At 38.4% G+C, this 23,306-nt stretch overlaps 1 protein-coding gene across 4 annotated transcripts in view; it reads right to left on the bottom strand.

Annotated features, from left to right (window-relative positions):
* Positions 1-23,306, bottom strand: part of LOC124390521 (cysteine-rich motor neuron 1 protein-like) — a 59,767-nt gene that overhangs the window by 5,158 nt on the left and 31,303 nt on the right. For all 4 annotated transcript variants that reach the window (XM_046856515.1, XM_046856517.1, XM_046856518.1 and 1 more), the window contains 8 exons: positions 19,422-19,625; positions 14,809-14,937; positions 13,681-13,840; positions 8,611-8,732; positions 7,563-7,781; positions 4,558-4,773; positions 3,497-3,718; positions 2,273-2,401 (listed from right to left, as the gene is read on the bottom strand). In XM_046856515.1, coding sequence (XP_046712471.1) covers positions 2,273-2,401; positions 3,497-3,718; positions 4,558-4,773; positions 7,563-7,781; positions 8,611-8,732; positions 13,681-13,840; positions 14,809-14,937; positions 19,422-19,625 — 1,401 coding nt within the window. The remainder of the gene's footprint in view (positions 1-2,272; positions 2,402-3,496; positions 3,719-4,557; positions 4,774-7,562; positions 7,782-8,610; positions 8,733-13,680; positions 13,841-14,808; positions 14,938-19,421; positions 19,626-23,306) is intronic.

Genomic DNA, 23,306 nt, shown 5'->3' with positions numbered 1-23,306 from the left:
TGCTCAAACTGTCAGAAAGCGTCTCAGGGAAGCTCATCTGCATGCTCTTCGTCCTCATCGGGGTCTCGACCTGACTGCAGTTTGTCATCGTAACTGACTTGAGTGGGCAAATGCTCACATTCCATGGTGACTGGCACTATGGACAGGTACAGTGTTGGGCAGTAACGCATTACTGTAACGAAGTTACTTTTGACAGTAACTTACAGTAACTTAGTACTGTAACGCGTTACTTTTAAAAATAAAGTAACTCCGTTACCGTTACCGTATGGTGCTTTACCCGTTACTTTTTTAAATGAATGAATTTCGGCTGAAGTGTAGCCTACAGTCTAACCTGTTTACAGCAGCGACACATTGTAGGATTGGTGGATGAGAACCACTGTAAACACGAAGAAGACGCACTGTGGGCGTGTCTCCGTTTATTCAGGTCTGTGCGGCAGTAATGGCGAGTCGAGGCGAGAGCAAGACGAGTTTCTCAAAGTGGAAATATGCTCATTATTTCACTTTATTTGAGCATAAAGACAAACTTTTTAGTCAAATGTAAGCTGTGTCTTTGAGTCGAAGGTCGTGTCTACTGCGCTAAACAGCAACTCCAATCTGTCGAAGCTTCTCCAGAAACTCCAGACGCAGAAGCCTCGACGAATCAGAAGCTAACCCGGTGTTATGTTGTACATTGTTGATAGTTTTCATACTTAAGCTGTGAAAGGAACATTTTTAAGAGCTCAACACAACAGTAGAAGCCACTTTAGTTTTTGATTGTGAATATATTATTCAGCTTGTTTTGTTATTTATTTCAGAAATCCTTGTGATATATTCAGTTTGTGCAGGTCTGACTATAAAAGTGTTTAAAAATTACTTTGTGTTTAAGTGAGTTTTGTGTTTGTATAGACCATAACGCATAAAAGGGCATTAATGGGAACATTAAAGAAGGTTCTTTAAAAAAGTAACTAAAAAGTTACTTTTAACAGTAACGCATTACTTTTTGGTGTAAGTAATCAACAAAGTAAGTTACTTTTTTTAATGAAGTAACTAGTAACTGTAACTAGTTACTTTTTTTTTAGTAACTAGCACAACACTGGACAGGTGTTCCTTCAGGGACGAATCCCGATTTTCACTGTACAGGACAAAATGCATGAGGCAAATGGTGGTCACACCAGATACTGACTGGTTTTCGATTGTGGCCAGCCTAAAGCACACCTGTGCAATAATCAGCATCCTGGTATGCCAAACCTGTGAGGTGGATGGATTATCTCGGCAAAGGAGAAGTGCTTACTAACCCAGATTTAGACAGATTTGTGAACAATATTTGAGAGAAATAGGCCTTTTGTGTAAAGTCTTAGATCTTTGACTTCAGCTCATGAAAAATGGGGGAAAAACAAAAGTGTTGCGTTTATAGTTTTGTTCAGTGTGTTTTACAGCGGTCACATATATAAACTCAAGTCATATCAAGTGGCTTTTATAGTCATTTATACTATACACAGTGGTACACAGTAAAAACGAAACAACATTCCTCCAGAATCCTGGTGCTGCACTTAACAATACAACACAAGCTACGTAAAGTGCATCGAGTGCAACCTAGTGCAAACAGTGCAGATGACAAACAGTACAGATTGACAACACAAGACAAAGCACATAATCCAAGATAGAGCCGACCAGTAAACCTACTGTATACTTTGATTATACAGTACTGTGCGAGGAGAACTGTAAAAACTATAACTGGGAGTAAATGTATACAGACACAATGTAGTGCAAAAAACAGCAGTAACAGCAGTCAAGAGGTGCAAAAAACAGCGGGTAAACAGTGTAATGCAGTCAAGTATAAATAATAATAAATAAATGATGGTGAAATGGAATGAGATGAGCAATAAGTGTGTGTTCGGAACCGCTTTCCTGATGGCAGGAGTGTGAAGTGTGTGTGTGTGTGACGGGTGTGTGGGGTCGTCCACAATGCTGTTGGCTTTGCGGATGCAGCGTGTGGTGTAAATATCGGTGATAGAGGGGAGAGAGACTCTGATGATGATCTCAGCTGTCCTCACTATCCTCTGTAGGGTCTTGCGATCCGAAACTTCTAACCTGTAGTTATTGCCATTTAACTTCCGGCTGATTTGTTTTGGAACTCAGGTGTGTTAGAATACAGTAAAATATAGAGTACATCAGAACTATGGAAGTGACATATGTATGACATGTATTATGCATCAAATGAATCTTTGGTTTTCCTGGGAAAGCATCTGGTTGTTATGGTATGAATAATGTGGTGGATGTGCTAGTGTTCTACCTGTAACAGGAACTACTGTATGCACCGTGATCCAAACTTCACTTTCAGTGATTGTAACGAGGTCGCTGGCTTTGCTTTTACTTTTGCTTGTTGTTGTAGAGGTCATTGGCACTGAGGTTGTTGTAACATCTATGGACAAAAGAAACAAAAAGAGTGGTGTGAGTCTTATAGCACAGTGTCTCAAGGTATATACTATAGACATTTAATTATCACACTAACGTTAACAATTTGTGTTTCGTGTTCATTGTTGAGCTTTGCTTTTTTTTTTTATATCTTGCATGGTAAACAGATAAACCACCTCCTTTTATGCTTTTTACATCTGCTATTGTATTTTATTTCACTTTCTCAATCAACGCTGGTGTGTTATGGATGTATCTATGAAGCAGGCTTGAATAAAATAGCCTTTATGGATTCTAATTCTAGAGCAGAAGCCATGCCCGATTCCAACTGTTTAAATCATCTGATCTTCACTTTCAGTACACATTCAGGAAAGGCTCCTGCCTGGTTAGAATGAAAACCCTGCTCTGAGCCTAAAGAATTTGATTAAATCATTTATTTTTAAACTGCTTGTATTTTCCTATTAGCAATGTTGGCACATTTGAGTAGAGTGTCTAGGTCAGTGGTGTTTAATCTTAAAAGATTAGATACCCCTAACCTAGACACTGTTTCACTCCATATAATAGCTAGTATGACATTCAATGTAGAGCTGTAGATTACCATAGCCAAAGACATTAGCCACAGCCTCTATTTCATATACATGTTTGTTCCCCTTTGAAAAAAACTTAATGCCCATAACCATGCTTATAATTAAAGCATGGAAATTTGTTTTGGCATTGCAATTAAAGCACAAAAAAACTCCCCTCCACTAGCTATCTCTCCATGTTACCTTAGTGCCTATCACAGGTTTATTTGAAGACACATGAAGCCAGTTACCAGACCATTAAGAACTGCTGCTTATGCTAGGTCACATGACAACATAGCCTACTAGAAGCTCGAAATCCACTCTTGCATCCATGAGCTTTTAGATGGCCACAAGTAAGTATTGTTACTTAACACGGTAGTCAGTAATGATATCACTCCTACCCAGACAGCTAGAGCAGTGTTGCTCTTATCAAATACTTTTCCAAGAGAACTATTTCATTTATTCAACATGGTATCAAAATGTATTTAGTTTTTGGTATACATCATACAATCAGCAGTTTAGGTAACCCAGTCGTGACTTACCGAGACACTGTGGACAGCACTGTCCCTTGCGAAGAACTGGTACTTTGCATTTGGCAGCTGGACATCGCTGGGAGAAACACTGAATGGTCCCATTGTTGCAAATGCAACTAGTGCAGGCATTTGGTTTCCATGAATCGCCAGCCAAAAGGATGTCTCCATCACTGGATATACAATATTCTCGTTGGCTGTTATTGACCGGAAGGAGGGAGCTCTGTGTGTCCTCTGCAACACAAGTGTACGGAATGTTCATGGTAAACACAAGTGCTTCCTTCCCACTTTTAAGTAGTATAGTAATTATAGCAGGACTTGGGTTTGCAGATAAGGCTTCTGTGCAAAGGGCTCAGGTTCATTTGCTACATGTTTCACTGTGACGAATAGTGGAGTGCCTGTGGCTATTTAAAATTAATTGTCAATCATAGTTTGCCAGTCTGCATTTAGACATTATGAGGCCTAATTCACATCTGGAGGAAGAATGTCTGGTATTTTAGTCAGGCACAGGCTGTACATATGCCTGTGAAAATATAAGGTGTATATTACTTTCTAGAAAAGAAACAGTAGAAATGCTTCTCAGGCATTAATTCTGGAAGTATGATTTGGGGTTACAGTCTCACATACTACATGGACAGTGTTAAAGTCTATCTGAAGGAAATCACAAAGTGGGAAGCCAAAACAAACAAAACAAGCCACATTTCTATCACTATGGTGGCCATGTAAGGCATCCAGTTTGGGCCAGTGAATTTATTAGCCTAGGCTACATAGTAAAGTGCCTCTGTAGAGAGCTGCTGCGTCTCACCCATCAAACAGCTTGAGTGCAGAAATATGTTAATGAAATTCAATATTTCTGAGCCTTGCTGTACATAATATGGATTTAACCATTCTTTACTTCCTTTTTGCTGCATAAATGTGTTACTGTGGAAAAACAGAAGTTCTTACTCAGGGTAGCATCTGTATACAATCAGTGTTCTTTCATCTTATCTGAAGACTATTCCTGCATTTAAGGTGTCCTAGAAAATAACAGGAAAAAACATGTAGAATTGTTTCCAGAATGGAAAGAAAGATACCTTGGCAGATGTGGCAGCAGGTCCCTTTGATTCTGGTTGGTGTCTGGCAGAGGGCAGGAGGACATACTTCTGTGTCACACAGCACACGGCCCTGCCTACAGGTACAGCGGGTGCATTCATCCAGGTTCCAAGTATCACCCTCCACATAAAGCTCGTTCCCAGGAGCTTGGCAAACCACCATGTCCATTCCTTCAGGACGACCACTGCCTGTCTCCTCTGTATCAAACCCAGAAAATTTGTATTATTTAGATACATTTCTTAATTATGTTCTAAAAAAAATGTTTTTCTAAAGTACGTTACTAAGAAAGTTCTACTCATAATTATTGCCAGGTGGTATTAAAAGTAAATTAGTTGTGTTCATTCATTTCAATGCATTTCAGGCTCTTGGCATTTCTTTTCATTTTTCCAGTCTGAGCACCATTTGCCAGGCATTTTTGAAACTTTACACAAACACATACTTGTACATTCAGAGACAGGACCAGTCCCCAGTGTCTAGCAAGGTGTCTCAAAAAGTCACATGGTGTGGATAAAATAAAATGCCCTACATGTGTTTGGTCGTTTTATGTATTTGTGGGGAAAAAAGATGGATATTGAAATTTGGTTATATTGGAAGGTAGGTGATGCTTTCATTTGGTGGGGTTCATTCCACCACTTTCTGGTCAGTTAGTAGGCCATAGTGGCTGGCGTAGTTTATAGGTGTGGTCGTGTTTGCTTTGTGATTCAATATTTTGCCTACTGTAGAAAAATATAATGTAATGGAGAATTAGGTAAGAAACAGCTACTCATTAATTCTACTAAAAGGAGTTACATGCTGATTGATCAGAAAGTTTTGACTGTCCACTACGACACCAGTCTGATAATAAAAGACCTTTAAATAGCTTTTTTTCTACGTTCACCCATTACAATGCCAATACCCAATATTAGACAATTATCAAGGCAGTGTAAATTGGTACTCTAATAAAATTATGGTGTCCAGAAGTCTAAAAGCAAAATGAAAATCCAGGATTATTCTGTTACGTAATTAAAACTAAAATTGGAAAAAAAAAAGCAATTGATTAAATGTTCATTGTTAAAAGTGCTGTACAAATAAAGATGAATTGAACTAAATTGATAATTAGATCTCCAACATGGTGCACACTTTCTTTTCAGAACATAACTTACTGCTTATAACGTAATTTGTAATGAAAACCTTTGTGCCAAGTTGTATAGGCCAACCATTTTTATGCATAAAATGACCAAAGTTTTCATTACAACTGTACTGTTATTTACACTGTAATTCAATTGTTTAAACTGTAATTTATTAACAAGTTTACTGAGTACAGACTACTAAGTCACTCTGTGATACAAAGTGGTGTAGTCTTACATTTTTTTCTTATCTCTCGATAATTGTTTCTCCTATTATCTTCTCTGAGAAGCGAGAAGCGGTCAAGAAGCTTTTATTGTCATTTGAACCATATATAGTTGGTGTAGTATAAAGTGAAATTAGACAATGTTTTTTTCCAGAACCCTGGAGAAGGTTTTAAAAAAGCTACATTTAAACATCAACATAGGAGATTCTCAGAGAAATGCTGTGATTTCTTTTTTAAGCTAAAATCCAAAGGACACACTCATTATGCTGTTACAGCAGCCAAAGCAACAGCCAAATAAAACATGTTATGTTAAAGACAGGAAGGCAGAAAAAAAAAATTCTTGCAATGCCTTGCAACTTATAATACCAATGACTAGGTTTTTATTATAATTTCAGACCCCCAAATACTGTATCAAGGACTGACATGAAATTGCTGCGTTCTCACCTCAGAACTCAATACTAATCAATCATTCTTCTTCTTCTAGTGGTGACTAGTGGTCGCCACAGCGGATCATCCGTCTCCATACCCCTGTCCTCTAAATCTGCCTCTTTCAAAACAAACTCCTGCATGTCTTCCCTCACCTCATCCATAAACCTCCTCCTTGGCCTCCCTCTTTTCCTCTTTTCCTGGTGGCTCCATCCTCAGCATTCTCTTACCGATATACCCCATGTCCCTCATCTGCAGATGTCCAAACCATCTCAATCTCACCTTCCTCACCTTGTCTCCAAAGCGTCCTACATGCGCTGTCCCTCTAATAAACACGTTTCTAATCCTGTCCATCCTCGTCACTCCCAATAAAAACCTCAACATCTTCAGCTCTGCTACCTCCAGCTCCACCTCCTGTCTTATAGTTAATGCCACTGTCTCTAAACTATACAACATAGCAGGTCTCACCACAGTCCTATAAACTTTCCCTTCTATCACAAATCACTCCTGACACTCTTCTCCACCCACTCCACCCTGCCTGCACTCTTTTCTTCACTTCTCTAACACACATTACTTTGCACTGTTGACCCCATGTACCTGAACTCCTCCACACTCTTCACCTCTTCTCCCTGCAACCACACCACTCCACTGCCCTCCCTCTCATTCACTCACATGCGCTCTGTCTTACTCCTACTGACTTTCATTCCCCTTCTCTTCAGCACGTACTTCACCTCTCCAGGCTCTTCTTAACCTGCTCCCTACTCTCACCAAAAATCACGATATCATCCTCAAACATCATAGTCCACTGAGACTCCTGTCTGACCTCGTCTGTCAACTTGTCCATCACCCCTGCAAACAGGAAAGGGCTCAGAGCCGATCCTTGATTCAGTCCAACCTCCACCTTGAACCAGTCTGTCGATCCTACTGCACACTTCACTGCTGTCACACCGTCCTCATACATGTCCAGGACCACCCTCATATACTTCTGACGCACCTGACTTCCTCATACAATACTCCACTCTCTGCACTGTGTCATACACGTTCTCTAAATCCAGAAACACACAATGCAACTCCCTCTGACCTTCTCTATACTTCGACATTCTCAATGCAAATAACGCATCTGTGGTGTCCTCCTCGGCATGAACTAAACTAATCCATCGTTACTCTAATAAATCATTCTGACTCTAATGTGCTGTAAGTGTGGAACCTTTTGCACTGGTTTCTACATACCTTCACAGCTGGGACAGCACTGGTGTGCCCTGAGCACAGGGTTTGTGCAGCTGGGTGCAGGGCAAGAGATGAGGACACACATTTCTCGTCCAGCATGGCAGTAACAGTCCCTGCAGCCATCATGCCAGCTCTCACCCTCTTCAAACCGCTGACCATTCGCAGTAAGACAGTGGATGCTTGCTGGAGAAGAAGTGGTAATGCCAACACCACGCTCAATCTCTGAAAAAGTAAAACATTTCCCCCTGCTTTTTAAAAAAGATTTGACAAAAGTAGAGGTTTTCTTGCATAAGCTTTTTTCAAATAACCATCAACTCATTGTGGATTTTTTTGTTGTAATTTAATAATTTCTATTTTAATTACGACCTAATACACATCCTACATTTTCACCTCAACAAAAAGGGCACATACTTTGAGAATGCTTATTTGCACATCGTAAATTGTTTCATGTAAACCAAGTCCCAGGCCCGGACATGCATTTGTTTGTTTCATGTCCAGAAATAGGCATTTATTTATTAACAGGAAGAAAGGACAGGGAACTGATCCAGATGTTTCAAAATAGCCACAATTTGTTTTACAAGATTGTGAACAATGTATATTTTGAGCTGAAGTACTTATTAATAGGGAAAAAAAACAACAAGCTCAAGTAGGCTTCTTATTATAAGCTTTTAACAACTTTGATCTGCTTTTATTCCTCTATTTCACAAAAAAAAAAAACTGTTGGCTGAACACACACACAGTATACAGAAGGGACTCTTTATTAGTGCTGACTGAAAATAACCAGTCATCATTTCAGTACCTCTATTTCCCACAGAGGCCATGGAAGTATATGATTTAAACATTTCTTAGTGAAAGAAAATACGCTTTCCTCTATATTGCACCTTCCACTGCAATGCAAATCAATTACACAGCTTGAAGCTACTGTAGACAACATGCATACATGATACTGTATCCCTGCATTATAACCATCCATAAAAACTATTATGCAGCTAACATACACTCAAGTATGACAGAGTAACATGACAATATGAGGCTTTGACCACTCACTCACCTTTGCAGAGGCAGATGTTGCAGCCTTTTCTGTTCTGCTTATAGCCATCACTGCACTGCTTGTCACATGTGAAGGGGGGGCATTTTATGCAGCGGCACATCTCACATCCGTGTTTATTTCTCCTGCGGAAACATTTCTGTTGTACATTTTTCTGTTTTTTATTAAAAAGCTAGTCATGTTATCTGGTTGAGACTAGAGATGGACACATCTGGACTAGGGTTTTTTTGTGGGATGCAACAAAAAAAAAATCATGCAAGAGGGAAGGTTTTTTCTTTCATGTAGGCAAAACAAACAAAGTGGGACAACAAAGACCACAACCCTTAACCTCCAAAACTGTGGGCAGATACAAACATTTGCACAAACTATGCAGTAACTTGTGCCTAACTTAACTTTAGTTAAAAGCAATTATGGGCTCGAATAATGTAAACCTTTTTTAGGTCCATAATCCTGGAATTTCTACATGTAATATTTTTTTCACTAACATTGCTGGGGGAATAATGTAGGATTTCATATTAAAAAAGATAAATACATACATTTCTGCATTGCATTCCTATCTTAATAGTCTTTTGTTGCCTTTCACCACAAATACTCACCAGTACTTCTTACAAAACCCAGTCACTGCAGCATGCCCCCTGCAAACTCAAAATCCACATAAATTGCCAGTAAGTGTGTTATCTAGCAAACCCCAGTGATTGAATGTAACAGCTAGCTATTAGACCTTTGGAAACCAAGCCAACTATGAACCAACTAGCTAAGCACTAAGCACAGGCTCTTCAGGGAATAACAATCTCACAATGGGTGTACAATTATATAATTCTACTCACAAGCAAGTAAATATATGATGTTCATATTTTTCATTCCAACTTGTCCTTCCTTTAACAATCATGATCTTATGAGCAATTAGTGTATATATGACAATACAGGTCAATAACACAATGCTCAGTGCCCAGCTGCTAATTGGAAAAGGTATACGGGTAAGAGAACTAAGCCAGATGGTCAAGCTCGGAAACACCAGGGCATATGGTTCTGCTTTCTTCCCTACTATATTACTTCTCTTTGAAGAGTTCAGATAAAAGCAGCACTGAATTTTGCAAGATCCATGTGGTACACATGCAATTTTATCACTAACAAAGAATACAGTCTCCCTTGTCTCGTTAACTATTGTATTCATCTTATTTCATACAAGTTTAGATAAGAAAAGATATGCTTTGTCATGTGACATTTGGCTAATTTAATTAAGGTGCATTTATATTGTTTTTTTTTATATAGTTTTTTTTTTAATCATGAGTGTGTGTGTGTGTGTGTATATATATATATATATATATATATATATATATATATATATATATATATATATATATATATATATATATATATATATATATATATTTATTTATTTATTTATTTTTGTGTGTGTGTGTGTTAACATAAATCTCATTCACCATTCTTCCCAAACATTGCCCACTGGTTCCTTAATTTCATTAGTCTCTGTTGCTGCCCCAACCCTCATGAAAAGCAGTGTAGAAATGCGGAGACAGGTTGTCCTGTGACCTTTCAAAAAATGGCCTTTGTTTAACGTTGGGCTTGTGGAATTTCACCAGGGGCTATTGCTGGCTCAACAAATTCCACCATGCCTCTTCCAATGGCCCCGTTACAGCCTGTCAGATCAGATGATATTTTAGTTTCACTGGGAAGGGGAAACGATTTAAGTCCCTTATTGTTTAGAGCCCCAGGGTGCTGCACTGTGCCAAATGTTTAGTTCAAACAAACTTGGCCTCCACACACTGTGATGTACACAAGGCCTTATAGTTTGTACATACTCTTCTTTACAGAAAGCAGAAGATTCTGAACTTAATTCACTTAGGATCTCAGGCACATAAGGGCCCGTTAGGTCATTTGCAAATGTATTTGGGCCAAAATGACCCTGATCCACACTTCAGGTTTTCAAAGGCAGTCGGAATCTAGTCTAAAATGATCTGTTTGTGGTGGTAGATGGGCTGAATAAAGCATTAACTGAGAGCCAGCACCAGACCATTTTTTCATTTCCTATCAGCATGCAACAGGCAACTGAAACCCTATGACCTTCATATCCCCCATTTTCTGGCTTGTTAGGTAAAAAGACTACTGCCAGTGTTTGTTTTGAAACATTAATTTCCAAGTGCTTATGGTCTAATTTATCATTTTTGGAGAGGTCACAGAAGCATCAACCGTATTAAATCTTCAAAACAACAAACATATTCAAAGCCAACAATTGTCTCTACATGGGAATTGAGAGTATGAACATATGACAGGGAGACACAGCTGGACTAAATGCACTGGTTTATTAAGAGATAAGAGAAGCCTGTGCTTCCTGCTTGGAAGCTTGGACGTCGAGCTTCCAGATGGTGAGTTGAAGGCAATATATATTTTTTGGAAATTATAAATGTTTTTTTCAGATTTTGATTCCAGTCCTACAAGACAGAGGTGACAGTGACAAGATAAAAATCCAGTATGCTTAAGTAACTTTGAAAGGAACCAGAGTAAAAAAGGAACCATCCTCTTCTGGGTGACACTGAATAGTGTGATTCTAAATCATTACTTTACTGCCAATGTATACTATAATGTAATACAGAACTTCTTCTTCTTCTTCTTCTTCTTCTTCTTTCGGCTGCTCCCATTAGGGGTCGCCACAGCGGATCATCCGTCTCCATACCACCCTGTCCTCTAAATCTGCCTCTTTCACACCAACTACCTGCATGTCTTCCATCACCACATCCATGAACCTCCTCCTTGGCCTTCCTCTTTTCCTCCTACCTGGTGGCTCCAGCCTCAGCATTCGTCTACCAATATAATTCATGTCCCTCCTCTGCACATGTCCAAACCATCTCAATCTCGCCTCCCTCACCTGGTCACCAAAACATCCTACATGCGCTGTCCCTCTAATAAACTCATTTCTAATCTTGTCCATCCTCGTCACTCCCAACGAAAACCTTAACATCTTCAGCTCTGCTACCTCCAGCTCCACCTCCTGTCTTCTACTCAATGCCACTGTCTCTAATCCATACAACATTGCAGGTCTCACCACAGTCCTATAAACTTTCCCTTTCATTCTTGCAGATACCCTATCATCACAAATCACTCCTGTCACTCTTCTCCACCCACTCCACCCTGCCTGCACTCTTCTTTACTTCTCTAACACACTCTCCATTACTTTGCACTGTTGAACCCAGGTACCTGAACTCCTCCACCTTCTCCACCTCTTCTCCCTGCAACCGCACCACTCCACTGCCCTCCCTCTCATTCACACACATGTACTCTGTCTTACTCCTACTGACTGTCATTCCCCTTCTCTCCAGTGCATATCTCCACCTCTCCAGGCTCTTCTCAACCTGCTCACTACTCTCACCACAAATCACAATATCATCCGCAAACATCATAGTCCAGGGAGACTCCTGTCTGACCTCGTCCGTCAACCTGTCCATCACCACTGCAAACAGGAAAGGGCTCAGGGCCGATCCTTGATGTAGTCCAACCCTCACCCTGAACCAGTCTGTCGTTCCTACTTCACACTTCACTGATGTCACACTGTCCTCATACATGTCCTGCACCACCCTCACATACTTCTCTGACACACCTGACTTCCTCATACAATACCACAACTCCTCTCTCGGCACCCTGTCGACGCTTTCTAAATCCACAAATACACAATGCAATTCCTTCTGTCCTTCTCTATACTTCTCCATCAACATCCTCAAAGCAAATAAGGCATCTGTGGTGCTCTTCCTCGGCATGAAACCATACTGTTGCTCACAGATGGTCACCTCTTCTCTCAGCCTGGCTTCCACTACTCTTTCCCATAACTTCATGTTGTGACTGATCAACTTAATTCCCCTGTAGTTACTGCAGGTCTGCACATCTCCTTATGCTTAAAGATCGGTACCAGCACACTCCTTCTCCATTCCTCAGGCATCCTCCCCCCTTCCAGAATCCTGTTAAACAATCTGGTTAAAAACTCCACTGCCATCTCTCCTAAACATCTCCACGCTTCTACCGGTATGTCATCGGGTCCAACCGACTTTCCATTCTTCATCCTCTTAATCGCTGCTCTCACTTCCTCCTTACTAATCCTATCTACATCCTGCTTCACCAACTCCACATCATCCAACCTTCTCTCTCTGATTTTCCTCATTCATCAGCTGCTCAAAATACTCCTCCACCTTCTCAACACACTCTCCTCACTAGTCAACACATTTCCTCTCCATCCTTTATTGCTCTAACTTGCAGTACATCCTTCCCAGCTCGGTCCCTCTGCCTGGCCAATCGGTATAAATCATTTTCTCCTTCCTTAGTGTCCAACCTCTCATACAGCTCCTTATATGCCTTTTCCTTGGCTTTCATCACATCCTCTTTACCTGCTGCCGCATCTCCTTGTACTCCTGCCTACTTTTCTCATCACTCTGTCTATCCCACTTCTGTTTTGCCAACCTCTTTCTCCTTATGCTCTCCTGCACTTCCTCATTCCACCACCACGTCTCCTTGACTTCCTTTCTATTTCCAGATGTCACACCAGGTACTTTTCTAGCTGCCTCCCTCATCACTCCTGCAGTAGTTTCCCAATCACCCAACACCTCTTCACCACCACCAAGCCCCTGTCTGACCTCTTCCCTGAACCTCACACTACACTCTTCCTCCTTCAGTTTCCACCATCTTATTCTTCTTTCAGTCCTCACTCTCTTTCTCTTCTTCTTCGCCTCCAAAACCATCCTACAGACCACCATCCGATGCTGTCTAGCTACACTGTCCCCTGCCAACACCTTACAGTCTCCAATCTCCAATGTCATACAGAACTTAATGTGGTAAAATAAGGTTCATTATAAGCATAAAAATATACCGGCGCTTTTTGGGTAAAAGTCTCTGATTTCACGCAAAATTAAGCACTGAAACAAGGCTAAATCTAAGTATACATTAAGCAATCTTGAGTATCCATGTGAGACCATCCCCTGCAGCAGAGATATATGTTACAGTGATCATTTGTAGGTAAAACATATCCAGAATGGACCAAGAAAATAATTTGAGGTAGAATAGACTTACACATAGCCATAGGGGCAGGTCTTTCTGCAGGTCACAGGTCTACACACAGAGGGTGTGCTGCATTCGCATACTTCACAACCATAGTCATCCTTCTCATATCCCATGGGGCACTGCTTGTTGCAGAAGCTGGACACTTTGGGGCAGGAATCCTCTGTAATAGCTGAAAAAGATTATTGTAATCTAAGCTTATATGATAAGGTTTACATAGATAATTATATAATTGCTGAGTCTCATACAACAAACACAGTGACTTAATTACATTAAATGAAAGGTAATTAGCCTAAAACGTATCTATGCGCTGCTAAACTCTACAGTTGCCTTTTGTGCTTAAAAGCTGCTTTTATTCAAGCAGAACAGAACATATCACTCCCATGATGAGGGATGACAACTATAGAGTGTGCTGTGCCAAAGCTGTGTGTATTCAACAGGCATGATGAAACACTGACAATTTGACTGGCTTGCAAAATCGCTGAACATCAGTTCCTTTGGAATTATATGGAATAGCATATAAAAGCCAAATAGCCCCCCCACAAACTTGAACAGCAGTCTATATCTGACAGGAACTCATGACAAAAATATGACACTATTACTATAAAGCCTAGTGGACACATGGCCATAAATCTCATGTGCTTTTGGTCATCCCATTCCAAATTTGGTTCCAGATTTGCTGTTAAAATAACGCTTAGAGGGGAGGCCTTTCACTAGATTTTAGAGTGTAGTAGAGGGGATTTGCTCGCTTAGTCACAAAAGCATTAGTGATGTAAGTCACTGATGTTGGTGCAGTCAGCATTCCAGTTCATCCCAAGGGTTTTTACTTGGTTTTATGTCATAGTTCTATGCAAGAAACTCGTGTTTTCACTACAAAATTGGCAAACCTTGAATTGCATCATACTGGAGTCTGTTTGGGCCTCTTACTTCCAGTAAATAAGAATATTAATGTAACATCATACAAAGACCTCCTATGCAATTCTTTACTGCCAGTATTGTGTCAACATTTTGACTTTGATGGTTAGGTGTCCACAGAATTTTGGTCATATTGTGTATAAATGGCTTCAAAGTAAAGATCATAAGATGCATATGAGTTGATATAAAAAGCTGTTTCAAGTGGGTGGTCTGGAATTTACTTACTGCCAAGACATTGGCAAAGTAGACAGCCATTGTGGTCCTGCTGAAAACCAAAAGGACATTCATGTCCAGCCAGAGAGCAGTTCTGAAGTGCAGGACACAGTAATGGGCTCACAGTCTCATATGAAGGCTCTGAAATAACAAAAGAGAAATCAGTCAGTTGCTAATCCTTACAATCAGACTGTACACATCAAGTGTTTCATCAGCTTCCTTACTATATATATATATATATATATATATATATATATGTTTGGATTGCAATGTATGCTCAGAAATTGAGAAACTAATGGGAATGTGTCCTTATTTTAATTAGGTTTTACTTGGTAAAACGTTATATCCATCCATCTATCCATCCATCCATCCATCCATCTAAACCCACAAGATTTTGGGTTGTAGTTGTAAAGATTTTGTTTCAGCCACAAGGGCGTTAGTATAGTAAAGGACTGATGAGTAGGAATGGGATGCAGTCAGCATTGGGTCAAGGTTGAGATCAGAGATCTATAGCAGGCCACTCAAGATCCTCCATATCTTCATAGAGCTGGCTTTATGCACAGGGTCACTGTCATCCTGGAACAGGTTTGGGTTTTCTAGTTCTAATAAAGGGAAAATTAAATGATACTGCATCCAAAGACATTCTATACAACTGTGTGCCTCCAATTTTGTGTTAACAGGGAAAAAAGCATGTATGGCTTGAAAAGTCAAGCGTTCCAAGACATTTGTCAGTATAGTGTATATGTTACGGCACTCAATATAAGGAAAGTTCGAACAGTTTCAAATGGCCAATTTTGTCTTTTTTAGGCAGCAGCACTTATCTAAGTTGTCTGTTCAGTGGGTATAACTTTCCAAACATCAATTCTGTGATAAGATTTTTCCAGGTTTTAGTGATTATGGATAAATGCAGATGTGATTATCTCACAGTGATTCTCCTTATCTGGAAACTTTGATGAATAAACCACCTCTTAGAGTAGCTCAATTTTTCTTTTTTTTTTTTAACAAGCTCTCCCACTAAACCATTCACATCACATCTGTTGGTATTTATACGATGTCAAAATGAGACCCTCAGCTTAAGGAGTAGTATTTGTGGGCAGCACTGCTGTGATGGCACGTGTGCAACCCACTAATGCCTCTTAATGTTGGCAGGCAAAGAACCAAAAAGAGCTGTGACTAATTATGTTCACTTAGAACAATATTCTCCTGTTAAAAGAGGTAGGCCAGGTTCCATTTGGAACGTCAAACCTATAAAGAGCAAAGCTTCTGCAGTCTTTGGAATGTCTGCAGGCAAGCTTTAATGAGCTGTGAGGAAAAACATGCATGCTGGTGGTATTGGATCACTAACAAGCTATAGAAAGGTGAGACATTACACATGCAGTAACATTAAAAGGGTTACACTGCTTTTCTATGTACTTTCCTCCAACAGAGCTATACAGGGACATCATAAAAAAACATCAAGGTAGGACCTATTTAAATGCTCATATTAACTGTTTATGCCAAATGTAGCTCATGCCAACTGTTCCTTATGCTGTTGAACCTAAAAATCTGGAAGACTGAAAATAGGATATTGCTTAAAGAAAACCTTCTCCATTTTTCACTGTAAGTGTAAGTTAAACTTCCACTATGAGAAAAAATGATTTTGTTAAACTTCCACAGACTCTAAAAAGAAATCAGCATGGTCACCGTTTATAAGAAATACAATACAGTGGTAAAGAATGGCTTAATATGAATGTGTATCCTGTGGAATGTCTGTATTTGTGTATTTATATGATGACAAATAAATTGCTTCTCTTTATACTGACTAATCATACAAATTGGTTCAAACTCTATTCCATTTGTATGCATGATCACAATGCAACTTTAAATAAATCAAAAGATTTCAATTTCTAGATGTGAAAGTGACCAGGAAAAACTCCAAGAAATGAAGCCAGAGCCAGAAGGTTCTACTCTTCCGAGTATGCTGTAGATTGTAGAGTGAGATTATAAAGTATATAAGTTGCAAAACTAGGCAGTAGTGTGGTAAAGGTGTGCAGAAAGGATTTTAAGCAGATGAGCACTAACGGTTATAACAATCTAAAGTCTCTGCTCTTAAAACAATCAACACAGCTATCTAAACTGCTTTTACACAACTGTTTCAGGCAACTTATTTGAATATTTATTCGGTGTTCCATGAGTGCCTGCATTTCCTACATTTCCACTGTGATGTTACATTGTGTGTATCAATCCAAACTCCACAACACGTCTGTGTTCACCAAGTGAATTTCCAATTCCTAATTTACAGTTACTACAGCAGTGATAGTGACACCATGAGCAGGCATGGCAAGCAATAGGTTTAAAATAGATTTTTTGGCATATCAAATGAAGATGATAAGTAAGACATTCCAACTGCACTGGAAGCACCATTAACCGTTATACAGCAAGTGTGGCTACTTCGGAATCCTTTGCAACAAAACCTAATACAAACAAACTCACATACTGTGTGTTTTACTAGCCTTACAACCAGTGCAATGTTCAGCATTTGTTCACAAATCACTTAAAATGCTACTCTTTCTATTAAAAAAGTCACCTTTAATTACCCTTTAGTCTGAACAAATAGCAGTAAAGCCTGGAGACAGAGTGGTAAGAAGAAGAGGTGTTAGAATAACAGAGAAAATGTAGTGAGAGAGGTAAAGAAGAAGAGTGCAAAGGTAAGATATAAGAAAGTTGTGCCAGAAATATGGTGACTGCCTCACCCACTGCTGTCTCACTTAGTGAGAATGATTAAAACACTCACCGGAATAAATTAATAAACCTGTATGTTTCTGCTGTCTGTGTCTTCTGTCCACTAAATATATCTCTTCTTGAACCAATATGTGAATTTACTTTTAAAGCTTTACCAATTGTTTTGTCATTAGATATGTTTGTAGGCAGGCATTATTTCAAAGTGAAACCATGATGATTTAGGTCCAAAACAATACAGCAAGGGTCATTATTTTGTTCACAACAATGACATCCTCATTTTAGATGAGCAAGACCACTTAAACTGACGTAGTATGTGATGAATTGGGACAATGTCGAATTCCACATTTACCAAAGGTGCTCTTTCTGTTCTAATTCCTGATCTTGGTTTTTCTTCCTGAGGATGTATATGGCAGAGTATGATGGAGGAAAATGATTGTCATGCCGTGTTTTTTTGCTTGACAAAATTTGTGATATGGATGAAATTGTTTACCCACCCAGAATGAAATAAAGGAAAAAATAATATAAACTTACATCAAAAAATGCCTTGCCCCCCCTTTGCAATATCCTATAATGTTCTTGGTCACCAATTTCAAATGCATCAAAATGTATGCACCCATACAAAAACTGGAAAGTTAATTTCCTTTTCCTTAAAACTTGTTTACTCATAGTAGGGAAAAAACCTGTATACTATCACTGAAAAACGTTCTGATGTGGAAGTAACAAAACTTTATGCTGTTATAGAAAAATAATCAAAGACCTATATATGCAAATTCTTAAAAAAATAAAAGTTATTTAGAAAGAATGACAAATTTCGCCTGCATTCAGCATCACTTTATCACATTATAGCAGCTATAAACAGTCATTCTTAAACTCTCTAGTCTTTCTAATTCCAATTTGGAAAATGTATTTACATTAAGCTGATATTCAGCTGCTTAAACGTACTTAACCCATGGTGTTGTACTTGTGATGGTGCAGCATTATCAGCTAGCAAAACATCATTACATTCTAATTCAAATAATTAGATGACTAGTCACATTCATCTTTATTTCTTTTTTTCTCATCAACTTTTCCTTTAAATGATACTGAGGCTTTGATAGCTTTGACCCTTTCATGATGAAACACTTATCTGTTTGTACCTAACTCTTAGCTGAAACATTTATATCTCTTCCTAACAACAATACCCACGATAACCATGGATAATCGTATATAATCATAAAGTATTACCTTAATAAAAATTGAAAAGAAAAATATAATAGTTAACTATAATATTAACCAGCGGAAGAAGATGTAATTCCTTTCTTGCGGGTTGGTATGTCGAGTGCTCTTAACACAATTCTGTACCTGCTCAATTATTACACACAATTTCTAATCATTTTATTAGGGGCATCTCCTATACATGCCAATGTGGTGATTGTTACGATACAAATTCTAACCGAGAATGAGCAGATTTAAATGAAAATATATAAAAGTCTAAATGTACTAATTAACCGCAAGAAGTCAAGTCTGAAATTTTGAAGTCCGAATTCTTTTCATGCAGATGTTAGAAAAAAAGATGAAATATGATTGTCTCTCTGTAGATGTACTCATGAGGTGTGTGTGGTCATGAAAACACTTAGGAGCTGGCAATCATCTCGAATGTTTTTAATACTTAGCATACTCAGAATTTCTTAATGATTGTGTTGAGATATTTTTCCTCAATAAGGAAGTGGAAATGTGTGCTTGGGAATTTAGGTTAGACTGAGTGTGAACATTAGATCATGTGTATATATGTGTGTGTGTGTTTCCCTGTCTAAAATGGAAGTAATCCAAGTACTTGTCTGTTCACCAGTTTTTATAAGCCAGTAGACTGTGTGTGTGTGTGTGTGTGTGTGTGTGTGTGTGTGTGTGTGTGTGTGTGTTCTTACCCTCACAGAAAGGGCAGCACTCTCCAGGGATCTTGACAGGGTTATGGCAGCTCTGTTTGCACACCATAGCTGTGCAGTGTGGTTCGCCATCCACACACTGGCAGAAAGTGCAGTCATCCTCCTTCCACTGTTCCTCGTGGTGCCGCAGCTTATTGTTCATCCAGCAGCTGGCTTTAGTACTGTCTGCTGACAAAAGCTCCACATCTGCAAATAAAGAAAGAAAGAAAGAGAGAGAGACAGAAATATTCAAATAATTGGGTAATATATCCCAGAATTAAAATGATACCAGTTAATAATTAGGCTTTTTTATTTTCTTCTTACAAATGAATAGAGAGAGAGAGAGAGAGAGAGAGAGAGAGAGAGAGAGAGAGAGAGAGACAGAAATATTCAAATAATTGGGTAATATATCCCAGAATTAAAATTATACCTAATAATTAGGCTTTTTTATTTTCTTCTTACAAATGAATAGTAAACAAGGTGAATTGTTAAGTAGGAGAAAATGCCTGAAATAAATAATAACATAAAAGAAAAATAGTTATTAAAGCTACACTAAAATTATTTCAAAATGTTGATAATATAAATACAATAACATGATAATATATCTGCTACATTTTTAACACTGGGGCTTTTGGGGTAAATTAGTTTTGTCCCCCGATCCAAAAATTATAAACATTGCTAATATACAATATAGGCACAGGCAACCACATCCAATGCATAAAATAAAAAACACTGCTATGCAATCTAGATATGGGTCTATAAGCTCTTTCAACTTTAAACATGATGCTGTGATTGTATGTTCATGAACTTTCTGTTCTGCTAGCTTTGCCTAATCGACCATAAGTGTCAAAGTGAATACAGTTTAACAATCCTATCTTCTATTGCATCATTTACTACAGAGATCTGCCTCTGAGCACAATATTGGCATATAGAACTGTGTTTTGGAAGCTTCATAAAATGTTTTCATAGTTGAAAAGCTGTTCTTAAGCTTAAGATCACTATGCCAAGCATCAGCTTGAAGTGTTGGACACATGCTTTGTGGAGTGATTAATCAAGCTTTACTGTCTGCCAGTCTGATGGACAAATCTGCCTTTGATGAATTCCAGGTGATGCCTGGATACCTGCTGGAATGCACAGTGCCAACAGTCAAGTTGGATGGAGGAGGGATAATTGGCTTAGGGATGTTCTGGAGTGTACTGCTAGACCTCTTAGCTCCAGTAATACTATAGCCTAAAAGTCATTTCAGAACATTGTTTGCTTCCAAATCTGTTGCATCAGTTTGGAGAAGACCCTTTCCTGTTTCAGCATGACAATGCATAATGCAAGGTTCATAAATACGATTTAATGAGTTTGTTGTGGATAAGCTCCAGCAGCCTACACAAAGCCCTGACCTCAACACCAGTGAACACACTTGAACGGAACTTTTGGAACCCTGATTGCAAACCAAACTTTCCTATATCAGTGCCTGACCTCACAAATGTTTTTTTTTTTAACTAAATAGACAGAAATTCAAATAAATACACTTTACAATGCTGTAGAAATCCTTTCCTGAAGACTGAAGGCTGTTATAGTTGCAAAGGCAATTCTATATGAATGCCAATGGTTTTAGAAAGGGATGTTCAACACATTGATAATAATGTTATGTGGGATGTCCACATACTTTTGCTTATAATGTATATGTCCTGAGGGTAATATAGCTAATGTATGTTCAGTCTCCATTCTTGGTCTGTGTCAGGGGTTAATATAACCACTAACACACTTGTACCTTGTCCTTTGACAGTCAACATCTCAAGATCTTCATGGGTGTTACGGAATTAGGAGACAACGTTGAACAGCATTATACCTACATTCACAACAGTGTAAACTGGGAACAGACTGAAAACAAAGTCAAATGTTTGAAAGCTTCCTGAGCTTTTGGCATGTTCTGCTAACAGTTTACATACGCCCTGGTGGAAATGTCTTGGTAATGTTGGCAGCATTCCTAAAAATGCAGGTAATTGCTTCTGGTACTGTTTGCAATTAAGGTGGCTTTGTGGAGCTGTTACATTTTGCAGTTACCTGTTAGGGTCAAGATGTTTAATATTTAATAGCAGAAGACAGTCACATGCACTTGTGTGCAGTTAAGACTAATAGTTCATGTACATTTTCCCTTTTTGTGATTGCTGCCATCTATCTATCAAATGAAATAATATTTTGATATATACCTTTAAATGGGAATTCTCACCAAAATCAACTATTTTGTTTTAAGATTATGAAACATTATAGTTTCACTTGCAATATAGTTTTTTAAAAGAACATTTACTATCGTTTAATTATGGCTTTGTATGCATTAAGCTTTATTCTTTATGATGCATCCCTGGACACTTTATTAAGAACATCTTTACATAAGTACATTCATTCAATTATCCACACCAAATGTTTGGCCTGTTATGGATCAATTGGGGTATTAATGGGTAATTATACCTAAATAAACATTGTCTGGCCACATGCATCGCTTCTCATTATGACTACTTTCAGCATGATAATGCACCTCAAAGTTGTCTCACACATGTCCTATTAACAAGACCATGCTTGGTGCACCCCAGTGGCCTCCCAAGTCACTAGATCTGAATTCATTATTGCACATTTGGGATGATTTAGAAATGGAGATTTATACCATGAACGTGCAGTGGCTGAATGTGCAGCAATTAAGTAATGCAATCTTGTAAACATAAAGACTGTTCAAAAGGAACACTTTCAACACATTGTGGAATCTGTTTTATTTAGAACTCAGTGAAAACAGGCAGTCCTACCCAGTATCAGTATTTGTTCCTATTAAAATATTATATGTGAAGCCAATAAGTATATATTATTATATAACTGGATATATACTGTAATTAATTTTTAGCTGTGGTAATGCACAGTAAAACTATGTTAAAGATTGTTTGGCGAATTATTATCATTACATTAGAGCTAATAAGCATTCAGATAAAATAAAATAAAATTTTATTTAATTTAATAAAATAAAACACAGGACAGGGTGGTGTTAAGCTCTAAACTAGTGATTTTCAGATGTACTTAAAAAACCATGGAGCACATCTAGAAGTTTTAATGATGTATTAAAGTACTAGAAGCCAGTAAGATCGCATAAAAGGTTTATGTAGAAGAGAATACTAGGCTAACTTGCTAGGGGCCTTCAGTTGCTTGAATCTTTTAAGATTTCATGATGTTTTAATGTAAATTATAGATCCAATTAAGGAATTCAACTTTCAACTCAAGTGGTTCAACTTGGGTACTTTTTATCCAACTCACTTCAAAATGAACATAGCTGCTGCAAGGGCAAAAACAATCCTTAACACTAATCAACTAAGATTAAAAGAAATTTAAGTCTGTCTGTAAATTCTGTTTTCTGAGTTGGGTTCTGGGCTTTCTAAGCGAAGTGCTCCTTTACTTTTTTTTTTATAGTGAAGGTCTCATTAAAACCTTTCCACTGTGTAAAACAGGCTGTAGCTGAACAGCCCTGAGATGAAAGCATTCTCTCATTGTAGAGCGCTTTAAATTCCAGGTGGCTCTCTTCAACTGACCTCTCATAACTCCCAATCCATCCTCTGATGTCTGCTGAACTCAGAAACATGTAAAAACTACTCTGTCTTCACTTTTTGTGTAAGCTATATGCACTGCTAAGCTACTTATAGTCTCGCTTGTCCTCGCTTGGGGGGGCAGACAGACCGACAGACAGACAGACAGACAGACAGACAGACAGACAGATAGATTTTTAAATTTAATTCTTCCCAATAAAAAAAATGGACAAATTCCAGTAACGTCCACAAATTATGCAAATAGGCATGAAATACATACTAAAAAATAGAGTAACAAAAGAGTAATAAACTAAGTTTAAAATAACAATTA

The sequence above is a fragment of the Silurus meridionalis genome, chromosome 8 (genome assembly GCF_014805685.1).
Source record: "Silurus meridionalis isolate SWU-2019-XX chromosome 8, ASM1480568v1, whole genome shotgun sequence".
Lineage (NCBI taxonomy): Eukaryota > Metazoa > Chordata > Actinopteri > Siluriformes > Siluridae > Silurus > Silurus meridionalis.
This window is presented reverse-complemented; position numbering and strand designations above follow the sequence as displayed.